The sequence below is a fragment of the Gymnoscopelus microlampas genome, assembly GCF_963454915.1.
Source record: "Gymnoscopelus microlampas genome assembly, chromosome: 18".
Classification (NCBI taxonomy): Eukaryota; Metazoa; Chordata; class Actinopteri; order Myctophiformes; family Myctophidae; genus Gymnoscopelus; species Gymnoscopelus microlampas.
The window spans coordinates 28,714,123-28,738,516 of NC_139955.1; the positions used below are offsets into that span (position 1 = coordinate 28,714,123).

At 40.5% G+C, this 24,394-nt stretch overlaps 1 protein-coding gene across 3 annotated transcripts; it reads right to left on the minus strand.

Moving 5' to 3' along the window:
* Nucleotides 1-1,867: 1,867 nt before the first annotated feature.
* Nucleotides 1,868-18,911, minus strand: maea (macrophage erythroblast attacher, E3 ubiquitin ligase). Of its 3 annotated transcripts, none has more exons than XM_084042026.1 (9): nt 18,837-18,911; nt 14,540-14,722; nt 12,773-12,976; nt 11,821-11,943; nt 9,340-9,416; nt 8,991-9,099; nt 8,263-8,396; nt 5,889-6,084; nt 1,868-3,584 (listed from the first exon to the last, which is right to left on the minus strand). In XM_084042026.1, the coding sequence occupies exons 1-9, from the start codon at nt 18,903-18,905 to the stop codon at nt 3,489-3,491; spliced, it is 1,191 nt and encodes a 396-aa protein (XP_083898152.1). In that variant the 5' UTR covers nt 18,906-18,911; the 3' UTR covers nt 1,868-3,488. The 3 variants fall into 3 exon arrangements, with proteins under 3 accessions (XP_083898152.1, XP_083898153.1, XP_083898151.1); XM_084042027.1 differs by lacking the exon at nt 18,837-18,911 and adding an exon at nt 17,210-17,291; XM_084042025.1 differs by lacking the exon at nt 18,837-18,911 and adding an exon at nt 17,129-17,269.
* Between the last annotated feature and the right edge of the window lie 5,483 nt (nt 18,912-24,394).

Genomic DNA, 24,394 nt, shown 5'->3' on the forward strand with positions numbered 1-24,394 from the left:
CCAGTGGTTCCCAAACTTTTTAGCTCAAGACCCAAAAGATAAATTAGAAGTTTGCCCGGGACCCAAACTAGTGAAAATAGCAGATCTACAAGCTTGTAGATCTGCTATTTTCACTACTTCTTCTTCTTTCTTTTTTTATTTAAGAAATACTTTTTAAAATCTTTTGAAATAATATATTTCTTTTAAATGTAGGAAACGGAAAAAAGGGTATATTTACTTGCGACCCATAGAAATTGGCCCACGAAACAGTGCTCTCTAAACTAGACTATTGGTTAAACCAAATGAAACTTTAAACTTAGTTACATATCTCTCCAAATTACTTTTCCTGACACAAAATGTAGTTAATTAGTTAGTTGATGTAATTAATTAGTTAGTTTGTGCCAGGGTCACATTTAAGACAAGTTCCGATGCATTCTCATATAATGTGAAGGGGGTGGTGGGTCTGAAACTGTGGAATTGTCACAGTAGCTATCAACATGAGTCAGTGTGACTGCATCTGGCCCATGGGACAATGGCTGTACCACCAACCCCTGCTGTGCTGATTGATTTGTATACAAATGGTATGCAAGGTCCTCACTTGGGACAGATGTGTGTTAGAATTAGAGCTTTGTGGCTGGAGTCGGGTATCGGTATCCATCATCACTCATATGCAGCTAAAACCTACACCCACATTACAGATAGGATGCAAGTCACATATTTTGCATCTGGTTATGAAGTCTAAGAGAAAACTGTATTTGTGAATCCATTCACTCCAGTTAACTGTTAAACTCTCAGGAAGATGTCTTTCTGAATGTATGTGAGGTAACAAGTGATGAGCAGGGAAGAGAAGAAAGAAAAGCAGGGACTTAAATGTCTTCAATCTCTACAATAAGCCATAGCAGAGCTTTTTCAGCCTCAAGGAGAAGTTGAACTGTTACTGGAACACTGCTTACTGCCCAGTGCAGGAGTTACATTTAAGAAGTGACCCATTTTCCCCACTACATTTCATATTGAGGTACGCAGTCAGAAATTATCCACAAATGTCTCATTTTGTATTTGATAACTGAAATAAAAGCAAAGACTTGAACAATTCAACCAAAAAAAAAAAGCAGAAGGCTAGACACTGAGGATTAGTTAATATTTCACTCAGCTTTTCACTTCCAGTGAAGCCCCCTAAACCTGAGAAAATGTAACGCTCCTTTGAATTGAATATGATGCTAGTGTAAGTAGTTGGCATACACCACCATGGACAATTTGCTGTGGGGTCCTTATTCAATTAGGTTCTCTTTTTGGCATACTTTCAAAAGAAAGTGAATTTGAATGGGTTGATATTTTTATCACTTCATATGTGCGTCTGATTCCAGTTCAGAATGTCCCACCATTTCACAAAGAGGAGCAGTGGTTTCTGGTGGAAAACAAAACACTTGAGGACATTTCCATATCAACTAAATGTGCTTGAATGAACAGGTCAGGCCCATGTGATCACACCTCCTTGGAGCGTGTGTAAATGATGACTGATTAAGTACCGGGGGTGGGGGGGGGGGGTGGGCGGGGGCGTCCACACGCAAATGCCTTTTTGTCCCCTGAAAACTAACTTTTTTGAAAACGGCATATCCCTTACATTCTCTCTAGCCCAACACCATACAACATTGTATTGATGTATTTAATACTCAAACTCAATAGTCAAAAATATATATACAAAAATTGTAAATAGACAAGCAGCCCTCGATTGTATTTTGTTGGATATTAAAATGGTAGTGTGTAAGGATTGGAACCTAGGTGAGATTGAATAGCTGACTATAGCTTGTTAGCTCCCTTAATGATTAAACCATGTAGAGTGACAAAGCTGCCTTAAGAATAAGAAAAAATACAAAATTGAGGGAACAACTCGGCACAATCCTTCTCTTTATTGTCATGTTCATTGTTGAAAAAATATGTATGAAATTAAAAGACAGGTAATGTTGGACTGACTTCAACAACTCAGTCAGATTTTTAAACTGAATAAATATCAAAAGTTCACTAAATGAACCCACTCTTTTCTGTTGGTTGAGGGAGAGAAATAACAAAGTCAAACCTCACGCACAACCAAGGAAGACCACTTGTTCTTTAAAAAACAACAACATCAGAGATGGTAGTCTATTATATTGCGTAAGCATCTTTGTTATGGTACTAAGTACACTGTTCAGACATTACCAAGTTCGTCAGCAAACCTAACAATTTCCCTCGAGAAGAGAACTGAATACTTTGTTATTAACTTCAGGATATTTTAAACTGGGTCTTAGGTCACAAAACATCAAGACTTGTTCAGTTCAGAGGAATCTCCTTGAAAGGTTTGTCCTTGTCGTCTCAACACGTCGATTTTCGACGATTATTTTCTAGTATTTACATTAAAAGGGGAGCCTTCGGCACTCTTCACCTGGCTTCAGCCAGAGGAGGACAAGATGCAAAATGGCCACCGGTTTCAGGGTGAATTCCCCATATCCCACCCTCCCCCCAAAATAACACACAAGATGGCTACACAACAAAGGAAGTCAGTCAGTCAACAGGGTAGTGCATCATACAATGAGATGCCACCATGTTAACAGTCAGCCAAGATTTTTGACAAATAAAAGACAAAATTGTCAAACCCCAAATTTAGTTATTTTAGTCAATGAATGGAATGTACTCTATTGGTTGAAATCAAAGGGGTCAAAGTAGCATCAATGCTTTGCTTTAATGAAATCAAACGTTCTACTTTGCTTAATTTGCCCCCTCAGTCTTTTCCTGTAGTAGCTTGCCTTCAGAGGTTGATTGCCTGAAGAATCATGGCGATGCCGATTGAAATGTATCGTCGCTATTGGGCAGAAACATTGTACCTCAAAATGTCATCTTTTTACGTAGTTTTTCTTCACAAATCAATGCTCCGTTTTATACTCCATCCTGTGACAGTATCGCACAAAAGTAGTCAATCTACAAGCTCACAACATGCTGTGTGAGCTTATAGATCTGCTACTTTTGCAATTTTTTCCCCTCTCGCCTATACCATGCCCAAAATAGGGACTTCAGATTTAAGATGGTTACATGTGTCTATGGGTTTTGTAAAAAATATTTAACCAAACAAGAAGAGCTTGTGACTAAATTATGACTCCATTGGAACACAGTTCTGTTTTGTCCATTTCCTGAAAAGTCACAGTTTTGGACATACAAGGTTTCTGCCCAACAGCGATGATGTGCTTCAATGGACAGGGCAAGATGAAATAGATCTTTTAATCTGCAGCTAAGACAAAGATTGAGCGAGGAAGAGGCCAGTTTCAGTACAGTAGAAAATAGTGTGGGGAGGGAATGGGATTGGTAGGTGTCTGGGTACTTCAGCTCATTAATGTCCTCGGAAGGGGGTGGATAGAAGGCAGAGAGCAGGGCCATTGAATCGAGGTTTCACAGGCGGCTTTTTGACAAGACCAGGTCACAGGTGACGAACAAGGGGCAATATCTAATCGTGTTGATGCTCAGCTGGAGGGCAATCTGACCCATCACATGATGTAGACCTTCTCAGCCTGAGAGAAGTTAAAAACCTCTTTGGTTCTGGGGCAGATCACCTTGTCATCTTGGCGGATGGATAGAAGTGACTGGAGGGAAAGAAAGAAAGTAGTTGTCTTTGGCCACATTGTTTAAGTAATGAAAACAAATACGTACCATGGCAATGATTGTACCCAAATGTCTAAATGTCAATCTGGCATGTGGACTATAATTCTTAATAGTTGTGAGCCGAATGGTTTTGAGGTCTGAAGCTTCGTTCATTGGATTGGGATTTGGAATTGTGCAGAAAGATGCACATCTTTTACCCGGCTATGAGCAACCCCAAAATGAGTCACAATGCAAATGTCACAGGCCAGAACCCCTGACAGATACAGTTGTTCACTATTCCATGTGTCTAGGGCAAAGCACTAAATTAATGAACAGATAAAATTAACCTACACAGTTATGGTGAACAAGGCAGTGCTGAATCAAGTTTCCGTAACTTCTTATTTCTCACCTCAAATGTTTTCGGAAATATATTTTAGTGTACTGTTTATCTTCAGCCATCTCTGTTTACATTCCACATGCAACACCGCCCTCTAGTGTCTAGCATAATTAATTACAACTCTGTGTGGAAGATGGATGACATCATGAAACACGTGCATGGCGATGTTTGAGAGGAAGTAATAAAGTTTTTTCCCTGGCATATATTGTTAACCATGTCCCCATTATGGCTGTGAGAAACATATTTTTCATTTCAGCTGGACTTTACTAACCCATTAAAACTGGGAAAGCGCGTGTGTAATTTTAGATTTTTTGCGTTGGCTATTAAAAAATAGCAGATATACAAGCTCACAGCGATTTTGACAAATCTCGAAAGTGTGAGAACTACTGATTTAGAAGGCATTAGTAGAATCGGCCTCAGGTTTTGGGGAGTGTATCACAAAGCAAATGGGCCGGCACTGAACATTGCACCAATGCAGCATTCAGCTATTTTAAATGTATGTACCAGAGATGCTCATAGGCCTGCGTCCTGCGTCTCTGACGCACCATATTGAAAAAGGACGCATTCACGGCACCCTCGTTGCGTCCATGGGACGCACTACAATTTAGCGGAAATTACCGCGGATTTGAAGGCCATCCGTGGATTTCAAAGCCGTCCGCGGATTACAAGGCATAGTGCAGGAAACAAGAAAAATCTCGGTAAAACACCGCCGTATGGAGAAGTATTCTCACTCTGTCTCAGGGCATTGCGAGCTGCTGCTAGAGGGAGAGAGTGAAAGTGCTGCGCAACTTACAGCCCAACTTCAAAGCAAGTTAACGATGGCTCGTTGACCCCAATTTGACCACTAGGCAATCAACACTGAACAGCACTAATTAATGGCAGCTGTGATTCTTGTGTCTTTCCGTGCAGCCAGATATCAAATAATTCCCTGTAGAGCAGGGGTCTTCAGTGTTTTCAGGCCAAGGACCCCCTAGTTGAGAGAGAGATGAAGCAGGGACCCCCTCTATATTGTATAAAATTGTGTTTCAGATAAACTTTTGCTGCTCTTTTTTCCTTTTACACACCTATAACTCCAAAAATAGCCGATCTACAAGCTCACAAGTGTGAGCTTGTAGATCTGCTATTTTTGGCTAAAGTTCTCCTCAGAAAAGGGATACTAGGATTCAAGTGGTTAATGTAAAAAAAAAAATCAAGTACTACAAGTACTAGTTGTCGGATTTGGAATTGTGTACTTTTCTTTCAGATACATGTTCTACATGAATATAACCATATAAGATGAAACACGAGTTAAACGCTGTGCATTTTTGTGGGACCCATAAAATGTCCCTGGGACCCATCTAAAAGACCACCCTTGCATCCCAGGACCCATTGCATTGAAAACCTAGCAACATCACTGATGTACAAGTGTTTCTTGTGCATACAGTGCAAGTGTATGGGACATACATACAGATGTGGGACAGAGGGAGGACATTTTAATCAATGTATTACAATAACAGGAAAGGAAGCAAGGAGGCGAACATGCTTACATAACTCTAATCCCTTATGTATGTATTAACATTTTCAGTTCCAAATATAGCTTTCCTAATTTGAATGTGTCTGTTGTTTTTATGAATACCCCAAAAGCTAATTGCCCCACAGGGATTATTAAAAGTGGTACTAAAATGAATTGAAGGACTTCCTTAAAATGTTATAATTTCATGTGTTTTTTTCCCTTTTTTCTCAATAGGGACAGAATAATCACATGACTACATGCCATAAACGTTTCCCTATTGTAAAACCATCACTAAAACAATACATTTTATGATTAACCTACACGCTCAAAGTTTGGCTACAAATGTAAGGATTGACTTATTTGACCACTAACAAAGTTATTGTCAGAACTACAGAAGCTTCCACTGTAAAGACTCACATTGTAGCCGTAGACATATCCGTTGGGCAGCATCATGGGGGGGTTGTTCTCATTCATGACCTCCCCAGAGATCTTACACACCAGTCTGGAGTTGGCACAGTGGGCCATGGGCAGAGGCTGTGCCAGCTTATTCAGGGACTTGCTGCACACTGGGCAGTCTGGGTTCTTAGAGGTCCCGTCCTCCTTGTAACACTGACTGGAAGTAGAGTAAGTAGGTGAGTAAGTAAATGTTATAGCACTTTTCACAGATAACACACAAAGTGCTTTACATACAACAGAAATAAGAACAGCAAGAAACATTCAAATGTTTAGAAACAACAAAAACACAAACTATAAAATGCATCTCAGGAAAAACAAAACAGCAGACACATTTCACACCTGGAGGAGAAGCTCAATGACATTCCCCAAATGCACGTTGAAACAGTAGTGTTTTTAGATGGTTCTTAAAAATATCCACAGACGCTGCAGCTCTCAAGCCATGAGGAAGGACATTCCAGAGTATGGGCGCTACAGACTGAAAGGGTCTGTCAACTTGGTGATTAACCTGGTACGAGGAATGACCAATAGATCCTGGTCAGCTGACCTTAGGGTCCTGCTGGGCACATATGGTTCTAGCAGGTCAGTTAGATATTCAGGTGCCTGACCATGCAGAGCTCTAAAAGTGAGCACCAGGACCTTGAACTGAACCCTAAAAATAACAGGAAGCCAATGCAAAGAGGCCAGGACTGTAGTAATGTGACACCTTCTGCTGGACCTAGTTAACAGTCTTGGAGCAGCATTTTGAATTAATTGGTGGCGGTCTATGGACCTTTTATTGAGGAATGTGAAAACCAAAATGCAGTAATCAAGGCGAGAGGAAACCAAGGCATGGATAATCATTTCTAGGTCAGAATGTGAAACAATCAACCTGAGCTTTGCAATATTCAAGGTGGAAAAAGAAGGTACAGGACTTGATGTGCGTGCTGAGGCCACATTATTTTTGAAGGACCCAATGCAACGCTATCAGAGGCCACAATGAGGACCTTGGTTTTAGCCTCATTCAATTGAAGGAAGTTGCTTGCCAACCAGGCCTTAATGGCAGACAGACACTCATTTAAAACAGTAGAATTAAAATCATCAGGGCAGTCAGAGTTAAAAGTTGGATATCATCCACATAAAGGTGGTAGGAGTTAATAATGTGTCCTAGTGGGAGCAAATACAGTGCAAATAAAATCGGACCAAGTACCGAGGACTGCAGGAAAGGGGGAAAGGGGGGCAGACGCCCACTACAGCTGAAAAACATCTACCTGTGAGATAGGACTTAAACCAGTCAAAGGCACTCCTTTTGACACCAACCCATTATCTGAGCCTGTTCGTCATAACACTGTGGTGTGGATTCAAAGGGTGTAGTTAATCGATTATAAAAAAGAATGAATTCTAATAAAAATAACTGATGTTCATTCTCTTTGATTTCACAAAGAGAGGAACATGATACAAACTCATCCTGCTGGTGACATTAACAGTTGCCAAGGAATAATATGCATTAGACATCCATGATAATATGTCGGTCATCAGAATCGGATAATCATTACATAAAAGACATTATCTGTATCGGACAGATATGAAAAAGAATCCCGATATGCTGTACCAATATGATTGATGACAGATTATCCGTGATGCATTGGTGGAACAACAGCTCATGTTAACCTACCTACACAGATAATAAGACGAGGGAGCCAGAAACAGTTGATTAATACAGAACTTAACCTGAAGATCTGACATCCCAAAATACAGCACTCCTCCACACATCCGTAGTGCAGAGGAGCACTATATTTTGGAGATTATAATCACAAAAGCATATTGCGATTATATAACTGACACTGTGAGAGCCAACCCAGGGCACAGGCAGGAAAGAAAAGAGGCGCACCACCTATGTACGTACCACACTGCATTGCTCAAGACCCTCATGCTAGACAGAAGGGTGTCAAAGACAACGATTCAGTTGGTCCCGAGTTGGTGTTGGCTAGTTCACACTCTCGCATAACGTTGTGATCATATCTGAGATACTCAATTTCTATATTGAAGCTCATTTTTAAATCTGGCCGTTGGAAACGTATACAATAAGCCTAATAAATCAGGTCATAACAAAGAAGCTTTTTTTACCTGCCTCTGTACGCAGCGTCACAGTTATAGTATAACAAGTGTACGGTAAAGTGTACGGTAAAACCGACTTATGGAAACTACTATTGCAATATCGGTATCTGCCGGTATGGCAAAATCAGTTATCGGACAAAATTTCAATATTGTGCATCCCTGCTCCCTACTGCAAATCTCAAATTAGATAATAAATATAATGTCCTGTGTGCAGCAAATCTGTCATCTACTGGTGACTTACGGTGTCTTGATGGCAGAGAGGCCAGCCTGTAGGGTTATGGTGAAGACTGAGTTGTTGCCCAGCTGATGCAGCCTATAGTTGTCATATCGAAACTGTTGGATCAACATCTTCCAGCGGGCTGGGTCCAAAAGGTCCTGGATATATTAACAGACAGAGAGAGAAAGAGAGTCACAGGAAAGTGTGGCATGATACAAATGGATAGACACAAGACGATGATTGTAGACTGAATGGGAAATAAGGTAAAAGAGGGAGAAAGAGGCTCCACAAGTTCTTTTCGACTGCAAGAACTGCAGTAAGTGAACCATGCCGTGCCCGTGAAAGGTATTTCACGGGTTCAGGACTTGTTTCCATACACTACTTCTCGGTTTCAGATAAGGTTGTCAGAACCTAATTTGGGCCCTACTCAGGATGCGGTGCTAACCCTGAGTTCTGGGAATCCAGAAATTAGAAGAAAATAGCGAATAGCAGATCTACAAGCTTGTAACACATCACAGTGCGACACGGTGAGATCAGAAATTGTAGTTTTTATGGTGTACCTCTCCCTTCAGGGGCGGTTCTGATTATAATGCAAACGTAAACAAAAAAAACATCACAGAACAGAAAAAAAACATCACAGAAGGGTAACCCAGGGCCTGGGTTACCCTTCAGAGTGGAAAAGAGCCATTACATAGAGTGCTATAAGTATAGTGGAACAATGTTCCCAAATATTTCCACGTGCATATTCGTACCTTATAAGGGGAGATATGTGTGTCTGAGGGGAAGGCCAGCATGCCCATCACCTGCCGAACCTCATCCAGCTGTCCTCCCTCTGCTTGGCTGAAGTGTTTCCTTGCATGTCTGGTGTGGACGGGGACGGACACACGCACACACGGACACGGACACACACACACACACACACACACATCAACAGGTAATGTTTGAAAATATGTTTATCTGACAACCACTTGATTGTACTTTGAGAATTGAGAATATTTAGTTGCGTATCAAGGGAATAGCCTCATTCACATAATAGAAGTGTGTGTGTGTGTGTGTGTGTGTGTGTGTGTGTGTGTGTGTGTGTGTTCTATGACCCCCTACCTTACAGCATCCATGCGTTTGTTCTGTCTGATGAGCTCAATGAACTCCTGAATTCTCAGACTGAATTCCAGACAACTCTGTAAAGCAAAGGATGGCACACTTTGTCATATACTTTGTGTTACCAGTGTCATGCACAAAACATTCGATTCTGCTTGTGTTGTATCTCTGTCTCTGTCTCATTCAATAAAGTGGACAGAACACATTTTCTTAAGCACCATATTAGTCTAAAAATCCTAAATGACCCGCTAGAATTTTATGCATGGCCCAAATGGCCTCCCACTTTCTTGGGGGAAAAAAAATACATTTATTTACAGACATAATTTCTAAATCTGTCCATTAAAAAGACTTGTTTTGTTTTTCTATGGTTAATATTTATTCCATTTTGGGAAAACAGGATCATTAGCTCAAGTTGGCTGGCACAATGCTATGGCTCTGAGTTGGTTGAATCATACTGCCCTCTAGTGGATGAAATGGTTGAACCTCAAACTAAATATAGACCAGCGGTTCCTAACCTTTTCTGGATCAGGTCCCACTTGAAAATCTTGAAAGTGTACATGGCCCACTCATCTAACCATAACTAGTAACCAACCACGACCACTTGACATGGGTGGGCCACATATATTTTAATGATCAATCAATCGGTTGGGTTCCATTTTGGATCAATGGAACAAACATACTGTAGTCCTACTATAAAATGAGGAAACCTGTCCTTCCATCCACTTTTCTTCCTCAGTGGGTTGACCAATCGATCTGAATTTACACACAACCATTGACCACTAGCATATGAAGGGAGTGACCAAGCCAGCTTTTAACTTTTTTTTATTAGTGTTTTTGTGAACTCTCATACTGTAAGCAGCAGGGTTACTTTGCACATGCAGCCACGGGCTATGTTGTTACGGTCCCCACAGGCTATAGGATCTGTATCCGGTGGGTGGAACTACAGTACAAACACACGCATGCACGCGCACGCACACGCGCACACACACACACACACACACACACAGAACGGCAGCACAGACAGACCTGGCTCAGCACTACAAAGTTATAAAGAAGTTTGATTTAGAGGGCCGTATCCACAGAAAGGGTCAATGTCAGGTTGTAAATGGCCGGGTTGTCAGTCACAGCCAGCAGGATCAAATGAGCAGCGCTTCTCTCCAAAAGTTAAACTATGCATAACGAGTGCATATACCCAAAGTCTGCATATAGTTTGGGCACGCATGTCCGGGTAATGGGTATGGAATAGTATGCAGTACTTTAAATTTGTATTTATCAGTATCACAATGAAAACTATATTTTCAAGGGTTTAAAGATTATACATTTTTTGTACATTGTTTTTATATTTTTGCTATTATATTATCATAAAAAACACTGTTTTGCCAATTATTACTTACTTAATTATTAGTACTGATTCCCAACTGATATGTTATACAGAGGATATACAGAGGAGAGTATGTGAATACATATGATTGAGTTTGGCACACATGGTGGACACATACAGTATCTGTTATTATGAACAGGAGTATAAATGGGCCTTTATGGCTACAGCTCGACACATGTTTGTATTACTAGTTCAATCAACAATGTGAGCTAAACCAGGCTATTGAACTACCCAACCAAGACAAATATGTGGACTCATCATCAGATGAACATGGCACAGTTAAGAGTTACACTATCACTGCACATACAAAACTATTAATGGCTTGTGTTCTGGTAAAATGCAACACAATCACTTAACATTACCTACCAGTGGCTAACCAATGAATTACTTGTAAAATAAATGAGCTGACTTAGGAATGAAAGCTGATCTAGGATGAGGTTTTCCCAACCCCCAGTAATTAGTTAAATTGCCAAACTGATACTAGATCAGATGACTCCGGGACAGCGAAGACTATGCAAGTGACAACAACAGAGGGACATGTTACACTAATTATGTGTGGATGGTGGCCGGGGAACAGACACAAAAACATTGTTTTCTAAAAATCACATTGGTATTGCTAATTTCAACGTCAGAGAACTTGTTTTCCATGGCAGAATACATTTCAATGATTTCCCATGATGTGTGGGATCCCTGTTGAAACCATGCAGCTCACTCTGTGTGCAATGAATGTCAAAACTTGTTACTAGTAACCCGAGTTGAAGGTGTTCTAAATTAATTCTGTCTCAAACAGTGCACCCAGCTTTACATTCATACAGCTAGAAAACATTAACATTACTTGAGAACTGCCCAGTCCAACCACCACAGACAAAACTACTCTACTGATTCTCACATGCAACAACCCTGTCACGGCATGGCTCAATTTTGAATAACCCGCACACACAAGGCTGCATGCACACAAGTGGGGACAACAATTGCACAACACTTCTTGGCAGCCATCCTGAAATGCAGCCCCTGCCGCTCTGTGGACGTTACGGTTTCTCAGGCTCATAAACTGTGCGTGTACATTTTCTTTTTTTATTAGAATTTATTAGACTTTCACTGACTTTCATCTTGCGGAGACGGGACTTATTGTCATGGCACCAAGCCAGGCAAGTGGCCGTTTCCTGTCTCTCCAGAGACTCCTCCACTTCCTTGGCAGTCAGGAACATCTCAATATTCACCAGGTCCTACCACACAAACACACACACACACACACACACACACACACACACACACACACACACACACACACACAGGAGAGAGCGGATATGAAGGACTGAAGTCTGTCTACAACGCATGAAGAATCAGAGAGACACTATCCGATAAACAGTAAAGTTTCATGTGAAAGTCCATGAGGCAAATCCATAACCATGACAATGAAAACACACACAGACACAACCAAACAATTGAAACCCATCACATTTTGTCAAACGTAGCCTTCATCAAGGGTGGCGTTGGAGAGATCCAGCTACACAAACACACAATCCATCTCTCTCACATACAGTACATGCACACAACAAAATAGGAAAAATCTTGAAAGTGTAAGAACTACTGATTTAGAAGGCATTTGTAGAATCTGCGTCAGGTCTTAACCCATTAAGACCTGGAACTGTGTCATTTTTTGATTTGAGCTAAAAAGCATTATTTTACACTTTGGGCTATTCAAAAATAGCAGATATACAAGCTCATAGCGCGGCACCGAGTGCCGCGCTATGAGCTTGTAGATCTGCTATTTTTGAAAAATCGTGAAAATGTGTGAAAATCTTTGAATATATATATTTTTAAAGCGAACATTTGTAACTCAAATCTTTGCTTCTGGGGGGTCCCTGGAACAAAACATTTTGATGGGGGTCGGCGGCCAAATACATATAATTTTGGCATGAAAAAGATTGAGCACCACTGATATAGAAATATACGTTTTTCAGAATACTGTTGAGATTTAGGAGACATGTAGAATCGGCTTCAGGTCTCAATGGGTTAATGGATTAAAGACAGATACAGACAGTACAGTCCTACCTCTATGCCACTCTGTCTGGCCAGTTTGACAGCCGTGTTGTAGTATCCACAACGAAGCAGGTGCTCCACCATCATGCGGTCCATGCGTTTCTTCTTCCACAGGCTGACGGAGGCCGGCTGGTCACTGCTGTGCTCCTTTAGGTGCTCAATACGACGCTTACACAGCTTGGCACTCTCATCTTCAGCCTGGATGGACTCGGCAGCCTGCAGGGGAGACACACAGATGGACATGCAAGCACACGTTCAAGATCAGGGCTGCACAATTTTGTCAACAAGACAACTCATATTATGCTTATTTTGCCAAATACTGTAATTGCAGTATTTGGTATAAGGAGGGATGAGAAGGATGCTGAAAATGTAACTGCCAGGTAAGAGGAAAAGAGGCCAAAGAGGAACTTTATGGATGCGGTGAGTCCAAGACATCAGAGACACATACTTCCCACAGATTAAAACCACACACGGAGATTTTGAAAACATGACCAATGACAAAAAACTCCCATATCTGCTGGGCGAAGTACAACAATGTGCAAACACAGCAGCAAGATTTGTGAGTTGCTGTGATAGGAGAAGGGTATCAAACGGAACACAACCACCCTAAAGACTAATCATTGTGTATACTCTTGCACTATACCTGCACACAGTGATCTTGGTACATAGAAATTGATCTATTGAAGATTCTGACTTTCAAATGTACGTATTTTCTGTTTTGATTGTATTGCCGTATTGTTGTATTGTGCTTTCTGCTTTGGCAATGTAAACGTATTTTTTCTCATGCCAATAAAGCCCTTTGAATTGAATTGAATTGAATTGAGAGACGACATGCAGGTGACAGGAGTGACCGAGGAAGACGCAGAAAACAGAACCAGATGGAAACTTGATGACCCGCTGTGGCGACCCCAAAGGGTCTAAGTACGAATGAACGTTGTGTCTAATTGCAGTTACTGCAAATATATATTGTTATGTATAGACCCTTTCAAACCAGGAATCATCATTCATCATTTATTTTCTTTTACCTGTACAAAATAAAATTGCATCCACTTGCAATATAGAGAATTGCTGACATAACCAGTGTCCCTGATTTCATTTTCTTAGGAGGTGTTGGCTAACACAACAACGTGCCCTGCAGCATTCCACTGCAGACAGACACCAAACATCCCAGGCTGCAGCGAAGACATAAGCTGGAAGCCACAATACAAGCGCTGTATTCACTAGCGGAGAACAAGGCATGTCTGTAGCTGCAGGGGCAGGTATGTTTTTCTTTTTGAATGAAATGAGAAATGATACCTTCCAATATAGCTTCATCTTCAGAACTTTGAACTCATGCTTTGAACACTCAGGCAGCATGCCAACAGTTTATTTTTAATGATCTATTGAAAGATAAGAATTGGCAAGCCGTTCTCCCATTGCTTTATATGTATACTAATTCTTGAAAAAGATTAGTGCGGAGGCAGGAAGCAGCTAGCAGCAGCACAGGCCACAGGGAATGGCTCTGGGTAAACTAGACACTTTTCTCTTCTTTTTAAAGGTGCCTAAAATCACCATAACCAGTCCACGGAATGCTCTCTGATTAGGTTGTGATGCCTTATATTTGACACTACGGTTGAGTCTTTCAGGTTTCTGTGAAGTGCATGTGTGCATCATCATGAGATGCATCATTTCAAATGTTTTTATTCTGTACTGTAGCACCTAAGTGCAATATAAATAACATGTATTATTATTATTATTAGTGCATGTGTCAATGTGTGTATGTCTCTGCCTGTAACAGACCTTCCTCTTGAGGGCGCTCAGTTTCTCCACCACGCCGTCGAGCAGCGACACCACCGAATCCACCACTGGGAAGCTGCTCAGGGTCTTTTCCAGCTCAGCGACCACCATGGTCACGTGACTTGTCTCCCGGTCAATGTTCTTCTGGGCCGCCCGGAAGCGCTTGTTCAGGGTCTCGTACGGGACCTGAAACACACAAAGTATCCATGGGAGATTGAATTAGGTGGAGGGCAGAATATAGCTCAGCATAATATAGTCTCAACTAGTTCAACAGGTTTTCCATAGCAAAATGACGCACATGTCTGGATAATCCTGATGAGAGATGTAATTGAGCCGGTATAACACAAAGAACAATGATTATACATATACACATATATGGAGATCCGGATGTCCCGAACCACCTATCCTACCAATATGCCCATATCGGTACCGACCAATGTCAAACTCGGCACACGCATCAGTGAGGACTCGAAGGAGTGCGGTGCCCGGTGTCGAGTAGTTAGGACAGAACCGCCGATCCGACCGATATGCCCATATATAGGCATGTCGATATATATGACATAAGGGAACTCCAAGGATTAATATCTATGATCTACAACTCAAACCACTACTAGTACTTACACGATAATTTTAAGGAACAATAGGCTAGACACCTACACACTCAATCTACAGGGTCTCTGATAGCCGATACCGATAATCGATGTCAACATTGCTGTCATGGTCGATAAACCAATATTTACAGATGTCGAATATCTGTATTCAAATTTTGTCTTTTCTGGAAAAAGGCATATGAACACTGAATTTGAAAAAGCAATGCCTCATTATTCCAAAACTAGGGGTTGTTGAAATGTTGGCCCATATCTCAACATAAACACAGCTTGAATGTAGTATTTTTATTTTAAAATGTTCCAACATGTTGTTGACCCTTTTGAAAGCTTCCTAAGAAAACACTGATTGAATCTGCAGCCTTGATCATCATCACAAAAGGCGTTTTCAGCTTCCCATTCAAACATACTTATAACAAAATAAGATATTGGCTCAATTGATCCTGCCAAATGTTGTATTGAAAAAGTCTATACATTTTATAACTAGGCATTTAACCAATGCTCTTGTTCAAACCAACGTACAAAGAGTGCAACAGCTGCGGAATAAGCTTCATTTCCTAGATTCCAATCCTACATAGTAAGGAGTACAAAGGTCAGAGCCAGAGAACCCTCCAACATTTCTATGACCATAGAATGATCATATAGGCCAGGCTGAGCCTCAAGACATTTATTACCAACTTGAAACCTAGCATTCTTATTCTGGTCTAACATTTGGTAAAAATAGCAGATCTACAAGCTCACACTGTGAGCTATTTTCGGCAAAGATATTTGAGTGAAAACAGGAGGGGACCTAGTGTAGAGCCCTTGGGAATATGGTGTTGTGAACTAAGTATAGTAATTCAGGGGTTACTACATTTTCACATGTATATTATGCAAGCATTCGGCAAAGCACAGACAATATAAGAAATAATCTGACTTAAGAAAACCCAGATGATGCACAGTGTTTGCAAGTCTGCCATTGATGATGAAACGCCGTTATGTCATAACACTGTAGGCCACAGCCCCATAAAGGAGGGCTGACTATGAAACCCATGTTCACTTGAAAGATGGAGATATTTCTTTTTTGGGTTCATTAGCAGTAGAATTATTTAAAGTAAATTTGAATGTGAACATAACCACTTAAACCCCAGCATCCGTGTTGTGGGGAAAGCTTTAGCAGAAAATAGCAGATCGACAAGCTCTCAGTCTCAACACGTCACAACAATCTGCTATTTTCCTGCAAAAGCTTCCCCCACAATAACAGAAAACAGACAATACACCAGTATGGAGCCCCGAGGGACTCTGTTCAACCATAAAGCGTTTAAGTGGTTAAAGGCAACCATTACACCGCTCCACACACCCAGTCTCCAATTCACTGTCAACTGAGTTGTCAATACTGCAGGAATGTATAATCACCATCACTGTGCCTTCACTTTTCACCTCTAAAGTACTAAAAATGGATGAACTCTAGCTGTCTCTTGATTGACCTCAATAAAGGCTTGGCTATGCTTGGCCTTTTTCCAAGTCAGCAAAAACAGTTCAATTTCAGATGCCCCAAACTGTAGGACTAACGTCGGAATTATTGTAAGGCCTACTACCTACAGTAGACATTAAACTTGATGCCTGGGGAAAGGCCATCATTGAGCCACAACACGCAAGGCATATTTTAATGTAATTTATATCAACCAACAACTGTCTGCCATCATGATATAGCCCTTCTGTGAATCCTTTTTTAGCTTGATCCCATTTTCTCCACCATGAGCCAATTTCCCCCATCATCACTGCCTCAAAATGGTTCCTACCCACCAGTAACATCACTTTTACAGCAAAATCCAGGCAAAAAGTAAGGAAATGCTACAAGTTAACCATTTTAGCCAGCAATATAATATAACCCTAAACAGAAACGTCTGAACACCAACAGTTGACACACACACCACATCAAGCCATTCCACTATTACATCAGCATTAATAACCACCCAGCCAGATTCCATGTTGCCTTGCTACTCACATCCCTGCTTATATCACGACGCCTTCTTTGATGCTTGACAAAAGGAGACAGACAGACAGACACGGTATAATTTCCACTCGCCCCTATAAAAACGGCGTGTCGCAGTATATCTCTGTAGGTAGAATCACGCATCTATCACCACAAAGTGATTATTAATGCGTAATGTGCGACAGCAGCAGGCTGTGGAACAGGAACCATTTTGAAGTGGAAAGAGGCAGTCAGTTGCAATGTGATGACACTGCGCTAACTGGGCATGGATGGAGGAGTGCTTCCATGTGCATTCCTACATAACTCAGGTTAAATCAACCCATGTGTGTAAAAAAAAAGAGGAGGAAAAAACACAGTCGAGGCTGACTATACTTCCAACCCATGTGGATTCATAATAATAACAATAAATCATAAAGATCTAGCCATATATGGCTCTCATATGGCTAGATCTTTATATATAGTTATATCTTTATCTCTATATCTTTATATATAGCTAGATCTTTATCTCTATATCTTTATATATATCTAGATCTTTTGTGTAGTGGTAACGTTACATCAACCATATCGTCTGCACAACATCCATGTCCGTCTTTGACGTCGTTCATGCCTGGGTGGTTGATCATTATCATCAACATTACGGGCATCCATGATCATAGCATGTTCTTCTCTATCTGAATTCACAATGTTTAGTAGCTCGTATCGGATAGCTATATAATGTTTAGCAGGTTCAACATTCGTCGCCAGACGACGAATCCGTTAACTCCTAATAACTGTATATTAATACTAATGGAATCCAAATCAAGTTGCCATTTCAGTGTATACATTAAAATGCAATGATCATCTGGCTAACGCCCAGTATTAAAATGACAGTTTGTGTGCAGCAGCCATAGCTCTGTCTCCTCTGGGTTTAAAGGCTGATCGGTGATCACCAGCCATCAGACAGAAGCTAGTCTTCTTTAGCCAGTCAGCTTATCTTTATGCTATTGTTTTCTAAAGAGCTAGTAGCCATGGTCTGGCTGCTACGTGGAATGTCAAGGATGGCACAGTGACGTCGCAGACAATCAGTGTGTGTGTGTGTGTGTGTGTGTGTGTGTGTGTGTGTGTGTGTGTAGCGACGGTCAAGCATGCTGTCGAACAACCTGCTCAACCTGCATAAACTTTATGCAGGTTGACAACAACATCACTTTATTAAAGTGACAACCAGTGGTGGAAAAAGTACAATTCACAAAATCTACAAAGTAACTAGTAACTTAAGTTTTAAAATAAGTGTAGTGGAGTAAAAAGTACAATCTTTGCCTCTTGAGATGTAGTGGAGTAGAAGTAAATTGTTGAAATGTGGAAATACTCCAGTAAAGTAAAAGTACCTCAAAATTGTACCTAAGTACAGTACTGAGTACATATATTTAGTTACTTTACACCACTGAATATAAATCATGCTTTCTTCTATTGTGAGATACAAAAAAACAACATCCGCTACGGTCCGCTCAGCTGTGACGTCACGATCGACACCTTGGCGATCCGTTCTGCTACCCACTGAGTACCCAGCTAAAAGCTACCTCAACTAGCCTCCCTGTCAGCTACCGCTGGCCTGGTTTAGCTTTAACACATAATAATAATGTATCACTGCTCCAGTGATGCAAAACATAACCTACGGTTTGTTAATAACACAGTCATGGTCGTATCACTATCTGAACGACACCAGTTTCTTATTTTTTTTTACCTTTAATGTGGGGTATTCTTGCACTTTAAGAGCCATGGAGAGTTGGGAAGCTGTTTCTTGCACCGCCATCTTGGTTTTGTGATTTTCTTGTGGTTGCAGCGTTGCCATACTGTGTGAGAGAAACAAGCAAGCAGGTCTAGGAAAATAAGCCTAAAAGAAGTAACTACGGCAGGCCACACATGGCTATTTGAAAGTAGCCGATCTACAAGCTCACAACGTGTCGCATGATCTGCTAAAGTCTGGTAATAAAATGTGGACTATTTGGAATATTTTAGAAACATTCTAACAACACAAATGCTCCATGTGGCACAACACTTTTTCATGAAAATATTTGAGAACCACTGGTTGAAATTGTGGAAGTAAGCCAAAATAAGAAAGTACACTTTAGAAACAAGCCCAAAAAACCGCAACTGCCAATTTTTACAAGCAACTTCACAGAAAACAAGCCCAAAGTAGCTTATAATAGGCCGACATGGCAACACTGCTTGAGGTTGTTTTTTTCTGTCAGTGTGGTTTGGCCTTGGTGCTCACTACTGCCACCCGGTGGGATGGTGTAAGTATGGCCTTGGTGCTCACTACTGCTCCCCACCGGTGTGATAGTGTAGGTATTATTGGTGCTCAATAATGCCACCCGGTGGGATGGTGTAGGTACTGGTGTTTTTATTATTGAACGAACAAGACAAGCCACACTCGAACTGACAGCACAGCAAACAAGGCGGTATACAAATCAATGTTTGCAGCCGGTAAATCGGCCATAAACACGTGCAAGTAAGTGCGTTTAAGAATAAACTCCATCGATGCTATTTCATTTTTTCCCCATCCAGGCACCAATTACATGTTTTGTAGTAACTGATGTCCCAACATCTCAATCTTTAGCTTAATATGTCAAGATGGTGCATGTGCCAGCCCAACTCTTTAAGGGTTTTAATCCAATCTCGACACAATTTAAGTCAGTCAAACCTCCATTATGCAATAAAAAAAAATCATCAAGCATTATCTGTTGATTGATGAGAACAGCTTTATTTGTTTGTTCAATCAATCAAGAAATCGTTTTTCTTGTATCTTTCAGGTTTGCTGTCTTTGATCATCACAGCATAGCAGGGGTGAGTTTTTGGTCATTGATAGTTGGCCTAATTGATATATAGTTTAATGATCTAATTAAAAGGGCTGTTTTCTCTTATCTATACAATCTTATGATACACATACACATACATGTATTTATTACACATTTATTTGTGTAACCACCACAAATACATTTTCTAAATACTCTCAATAGTAAAGTAAAATACATTTTATTTAGGCCTATATAATACCAAATCACAACAAAAGTTGCAAATTTGGTGTACTCAAATCATTTTGTATTCAAGTTGGAGTGTAACTATTTGGCCTATTTCCTCCTAAATAATGATCATTAGGTACTACTCTCTTACAAATCCCAATAATTATATATTTTTTCTTCCAAAAACTGTACATTCAACATATCAGTGGTTTCCAGTAACATACAATGCAAACATTACTCTGGTGGCTGGATTACATCCAAGACTGGATTTGACTTTTTCACTGCCGTACTACATGTCTCACCTAGACTGGGATCAACATGTTTTGCAGTTTTTTGATCCGGTCTAGTGAGAATCAGCGTGTACGGATATAGCCTGTGGTTCCAAAAATAAGTTGGGAAAATATGGCCTAGCCCTAGACCAAATCACAATAGTTAGTTCGGAATAAAAACCAGGCTTTCCGCAGTGTGGACATGAAGCGCATATTACACTCTAATTGTAGGTTGATAGCATGAGGAGAGTGAAACTTCCCATAATATTCTACCTCACTTTAATAACTTTGGAGAAACTTCTCCTCAGGGGTGCGCAGTAGTAACTTGAAAGAAAGCACTTTGAAAAAAGCACTAAGATTTTAGAGTACAATTCCCATTTACTGAGGTGAATGACCTGCAAGTAATGACCTACAATGAATGGTAAATGGTGCATTTATATATATATTTTTAGACGCTAGCGCTAGCGCGTCTCTACAGACAGTCTGAGTAGACTTTCGACACCTAAGCACTCAGGGGTCGACACCTAAGTCTCATTGGCTGTCCTGGCTGTCCTTCACACTTCCCCCCCTTTAAGCCAATGGGGAGTAAGTTTCCTTTAAAGCACCCGCCTCTCCTCCTTTGCAGGAGCGCGAGATTAGCAGCAGAGTCAGAGAGAGGGAGAGAGACCCCCCCCCCCCCCACACACACACACACACACACACACACACACACACACACACACACTAGAGATGCCTTGATCCGATTTATCAATGAAAAAATGTGGATCGGATCGGATCGGATTCCAGCAAAAATGACCGATAAAACGCTGCGATTAAAGCACTCCATTCCAGTAATCCGCTCCAGCACTTTGATCCTTCCTACTCGGAGCACGTTGGCTACAACCAGTGTTGCCATGTCGGCTTATTATAAGCGAATTTGGGCTTCTTTTTCTGTAAAGTTGCTTGTAAAAATCGGTAGTTAAGCGTTGCGTTTTTTGGGACTCATTTCATCGTGTATTTGCTTATTTAGGCTTGCTTACTTTTTTTTGTAATTATTGTTTAAACCAGGGGTTCTCAAATATTTTTTATAAATGTTTTGTGCCCAGGTTTTCCTAGACCTGGTTGCTTATTTCTCTCACAAAATTTGGCAACACTAGCAGCGCACCGGTGTTGTTATTAGCACTACTGGAGGCTAGCTCTGGCCCATGTAGAATTAGCAGAACTTCAGTACGAGCAGAAAGAAAGCAGCGATGTCAGCCGTGTGGGAGTTTTTCGGGTTAAAAGCCCAAACGGACCCAACAGCCCAGTGCAAGTCATGTCTAAAAGACGTCCCACGCGGTGGCAACGTCGGTACACGGTACAACACGACCAACCTTATTAACCATCTTAAAAAACACCATAAAGCCCTATATTTGGAATATGAAAAAGCTACAGAAAAGAAAAGGCGACGACACGCTGGCCCCCAACAACCAACGTTGCCAGAGACATTTGAAAAGCGTGAAAAACTCTCAAGAGAGAGCAAGAAGGCAAAAGAAATAACAGAACACATTGCCCAGTTTATAGTGCTGGATGACCAGCCACTGTCTGTGGTAAATAATGTCGGATTTCAACGCTTAATAGAGCACCTAGAGCCTCGCTACGTTCTGCCCAGCCGCAGTTATATTACTGACACAGCCATCCCGCAGATTCACAAAGAAGTGCGAGGTTTTCTGACGGCATATGTGGACAGTGCAGAAGCAATTAGTTTCACGACCGACATCTGGAGTTCAGATGTAAGTGCCTATATATAGCAGATCTACAAGCTCACAACGCGTCGCGATGCGACACGTTGTGAGCTTGTAGATCAGCTATTTTCAAATAGCCTTGGTATCAAATAGGGCTAAAGTGGTTAATGTATGTTTTATAATGTAATAATTTATATCTGCAAAGTAACTAGTAACTCAAGTTTTCAAATAATTGTAGTGGAGTAAAAGTACAATATCTGCCTCTGAGATGTAGTGGAGTAGAAGTACAAGTACTGAAAACTGGAAATACAACAGTAAAGTGAAAAATACCTCAAAATTGTACTTAAATACAGTACTTGAGTACATGTAGTTACTTTACACCACTGATGACATGCCTGTCTAAGACAAGTCCCAGAGTATTCCTAAAACTGTATATATCTGTAGGCTATTTTTATTTAGTTATTATTGTCCATTTTATTTTCTTGCTTAATATTTTCTTCTCTTCATTATATCAATTATATGTAGAACCATCTGTGGTACAAGTTCCAACAACATTTCGCTGCTTGTATCTTTATGAGTCAGTAACAAATAAAGCTTCTTGAATTCTGCACAATCCTAATGTTGTAATTAACTGCAGAAGGACTTGTTTTGTACCACAATAGGTAGGCTAGTCCTATACCAGTTACTTATTTTTATTTTAATGTTAAGACATTTATGCTTGAATGACAGTGATTAGGCCTTAACATGTTACAGCACTATAAAAAAACAAGACATGACACAGTCATAATATAGCCGCAAAATGTCATATTGAGGTATGCCATTTTTTGGCAGAGTTCTTCTACATTGCAGTATTGATACTTTAACTTGAGTAGTTGGGGGGGGGGGGGGGGCACACACACAATACAGCTGCTAATAATATGAATGTCAAATCATATTCAAAAGGACATATATTTTTTCAAAAAAGTTTTTCTTTTTTTCTTCTTTTTTTAATGTTTTTTCAAAAAGTTTTTTTTTTCCATTTTTTTTATTTTTATTTCAATTTCTCAACGGCAGATTGGGGCAAAAAAAGCCTGCCACTAGCGGCTATATTATGACTTTAGTCATTTCTTGTTTTTTGGTAAACAAGCCAATGGTAAACAATGGCAAACAACCGACACTTTGTGTATATGGTAGGCCCTACTCCTACATGATGCACATGCTTGCCTCAATATATTCCTAGTTGTCTCACAAGTCATAGTGATTACAGCCTTGCTAACCGAAGCACACCGATGCAGCACGCACAACATCAAGAGAAGCACTCCTTGATTGTCTCTTGTGATAGAGCTTGTCTGATGTAAAACTTTTGCCCACTTATTTGGTCTCTACAAGGATTCACAATTTGTCTCACCTACTTGCTCAGTGGCCCTGTGGTTAGAGTGTCCTCCCTGAGACTGGGAGGTTGGAGTTCAATCCCTGGCCGAGTCATACCAAAGACCAGTGGTGGAAAAAGTACTCAAATGTTTTACTTAAGTAAAAGTATCAATACTGCATTGTAGAAGTACTCTGTTACAGGTAAAAGTCCAGAATTCAAAATGTATTTGAGTAATAGTACAATTGTATTCGTATCAAAATGTACTTAAAGTACCAAAAGTAAAAGTACTAAAATAAGTAGGTAAGTCCTGCAACAGACTAGCGTCATGTCCAGGGGGTGTACTTGTACATCAAGCTACCTCATGCTACAGAAACAGGAGAAGTACTATATGGGATATATATATGGCTCGGGAACCATTGGTTCCCAACGCTACTTCCTGACTATAGAAAGGACTACTTATTTGCCATTTATATTGCAAAAGTAGTTGTTTTCTAAGGAGCCATGTCACCAAAAATGTCCATAAAGGGTGCAGGCTAACTTGAACAAAAAACATGCAATAACAGAAAAGTGGCTGCACAGTTGTAGCTTTGCTGTAAAATATTATCTTTCATCTTGAGGTAAAATTCACATAGATCCACAAGGGAAAGTAAAAGTAAAACTTGGACTTGTATACGAGTACACATGAGTGAAATTATTCGTTTTTGTTCCTCAACATTGTAGCAGCAATAATAAGCAATAGCAAAGGAATAATTAAGAAAAGCAACACTTGTAAGATTAAGATGCTAAAAGTATGTACATTTGCATCATAGTACAGTACACTTTTGAGGCGCTTGAATGAGTACACTTTGAGGTGTTTGAATGAGTGTATGCTTGAATGAATGTATGCATGAGTCCTACTTCAAAATATTTTCCATATGTGTATGTGCGCACTGTTCAGTGTCTGTGTGTGTGTGTGT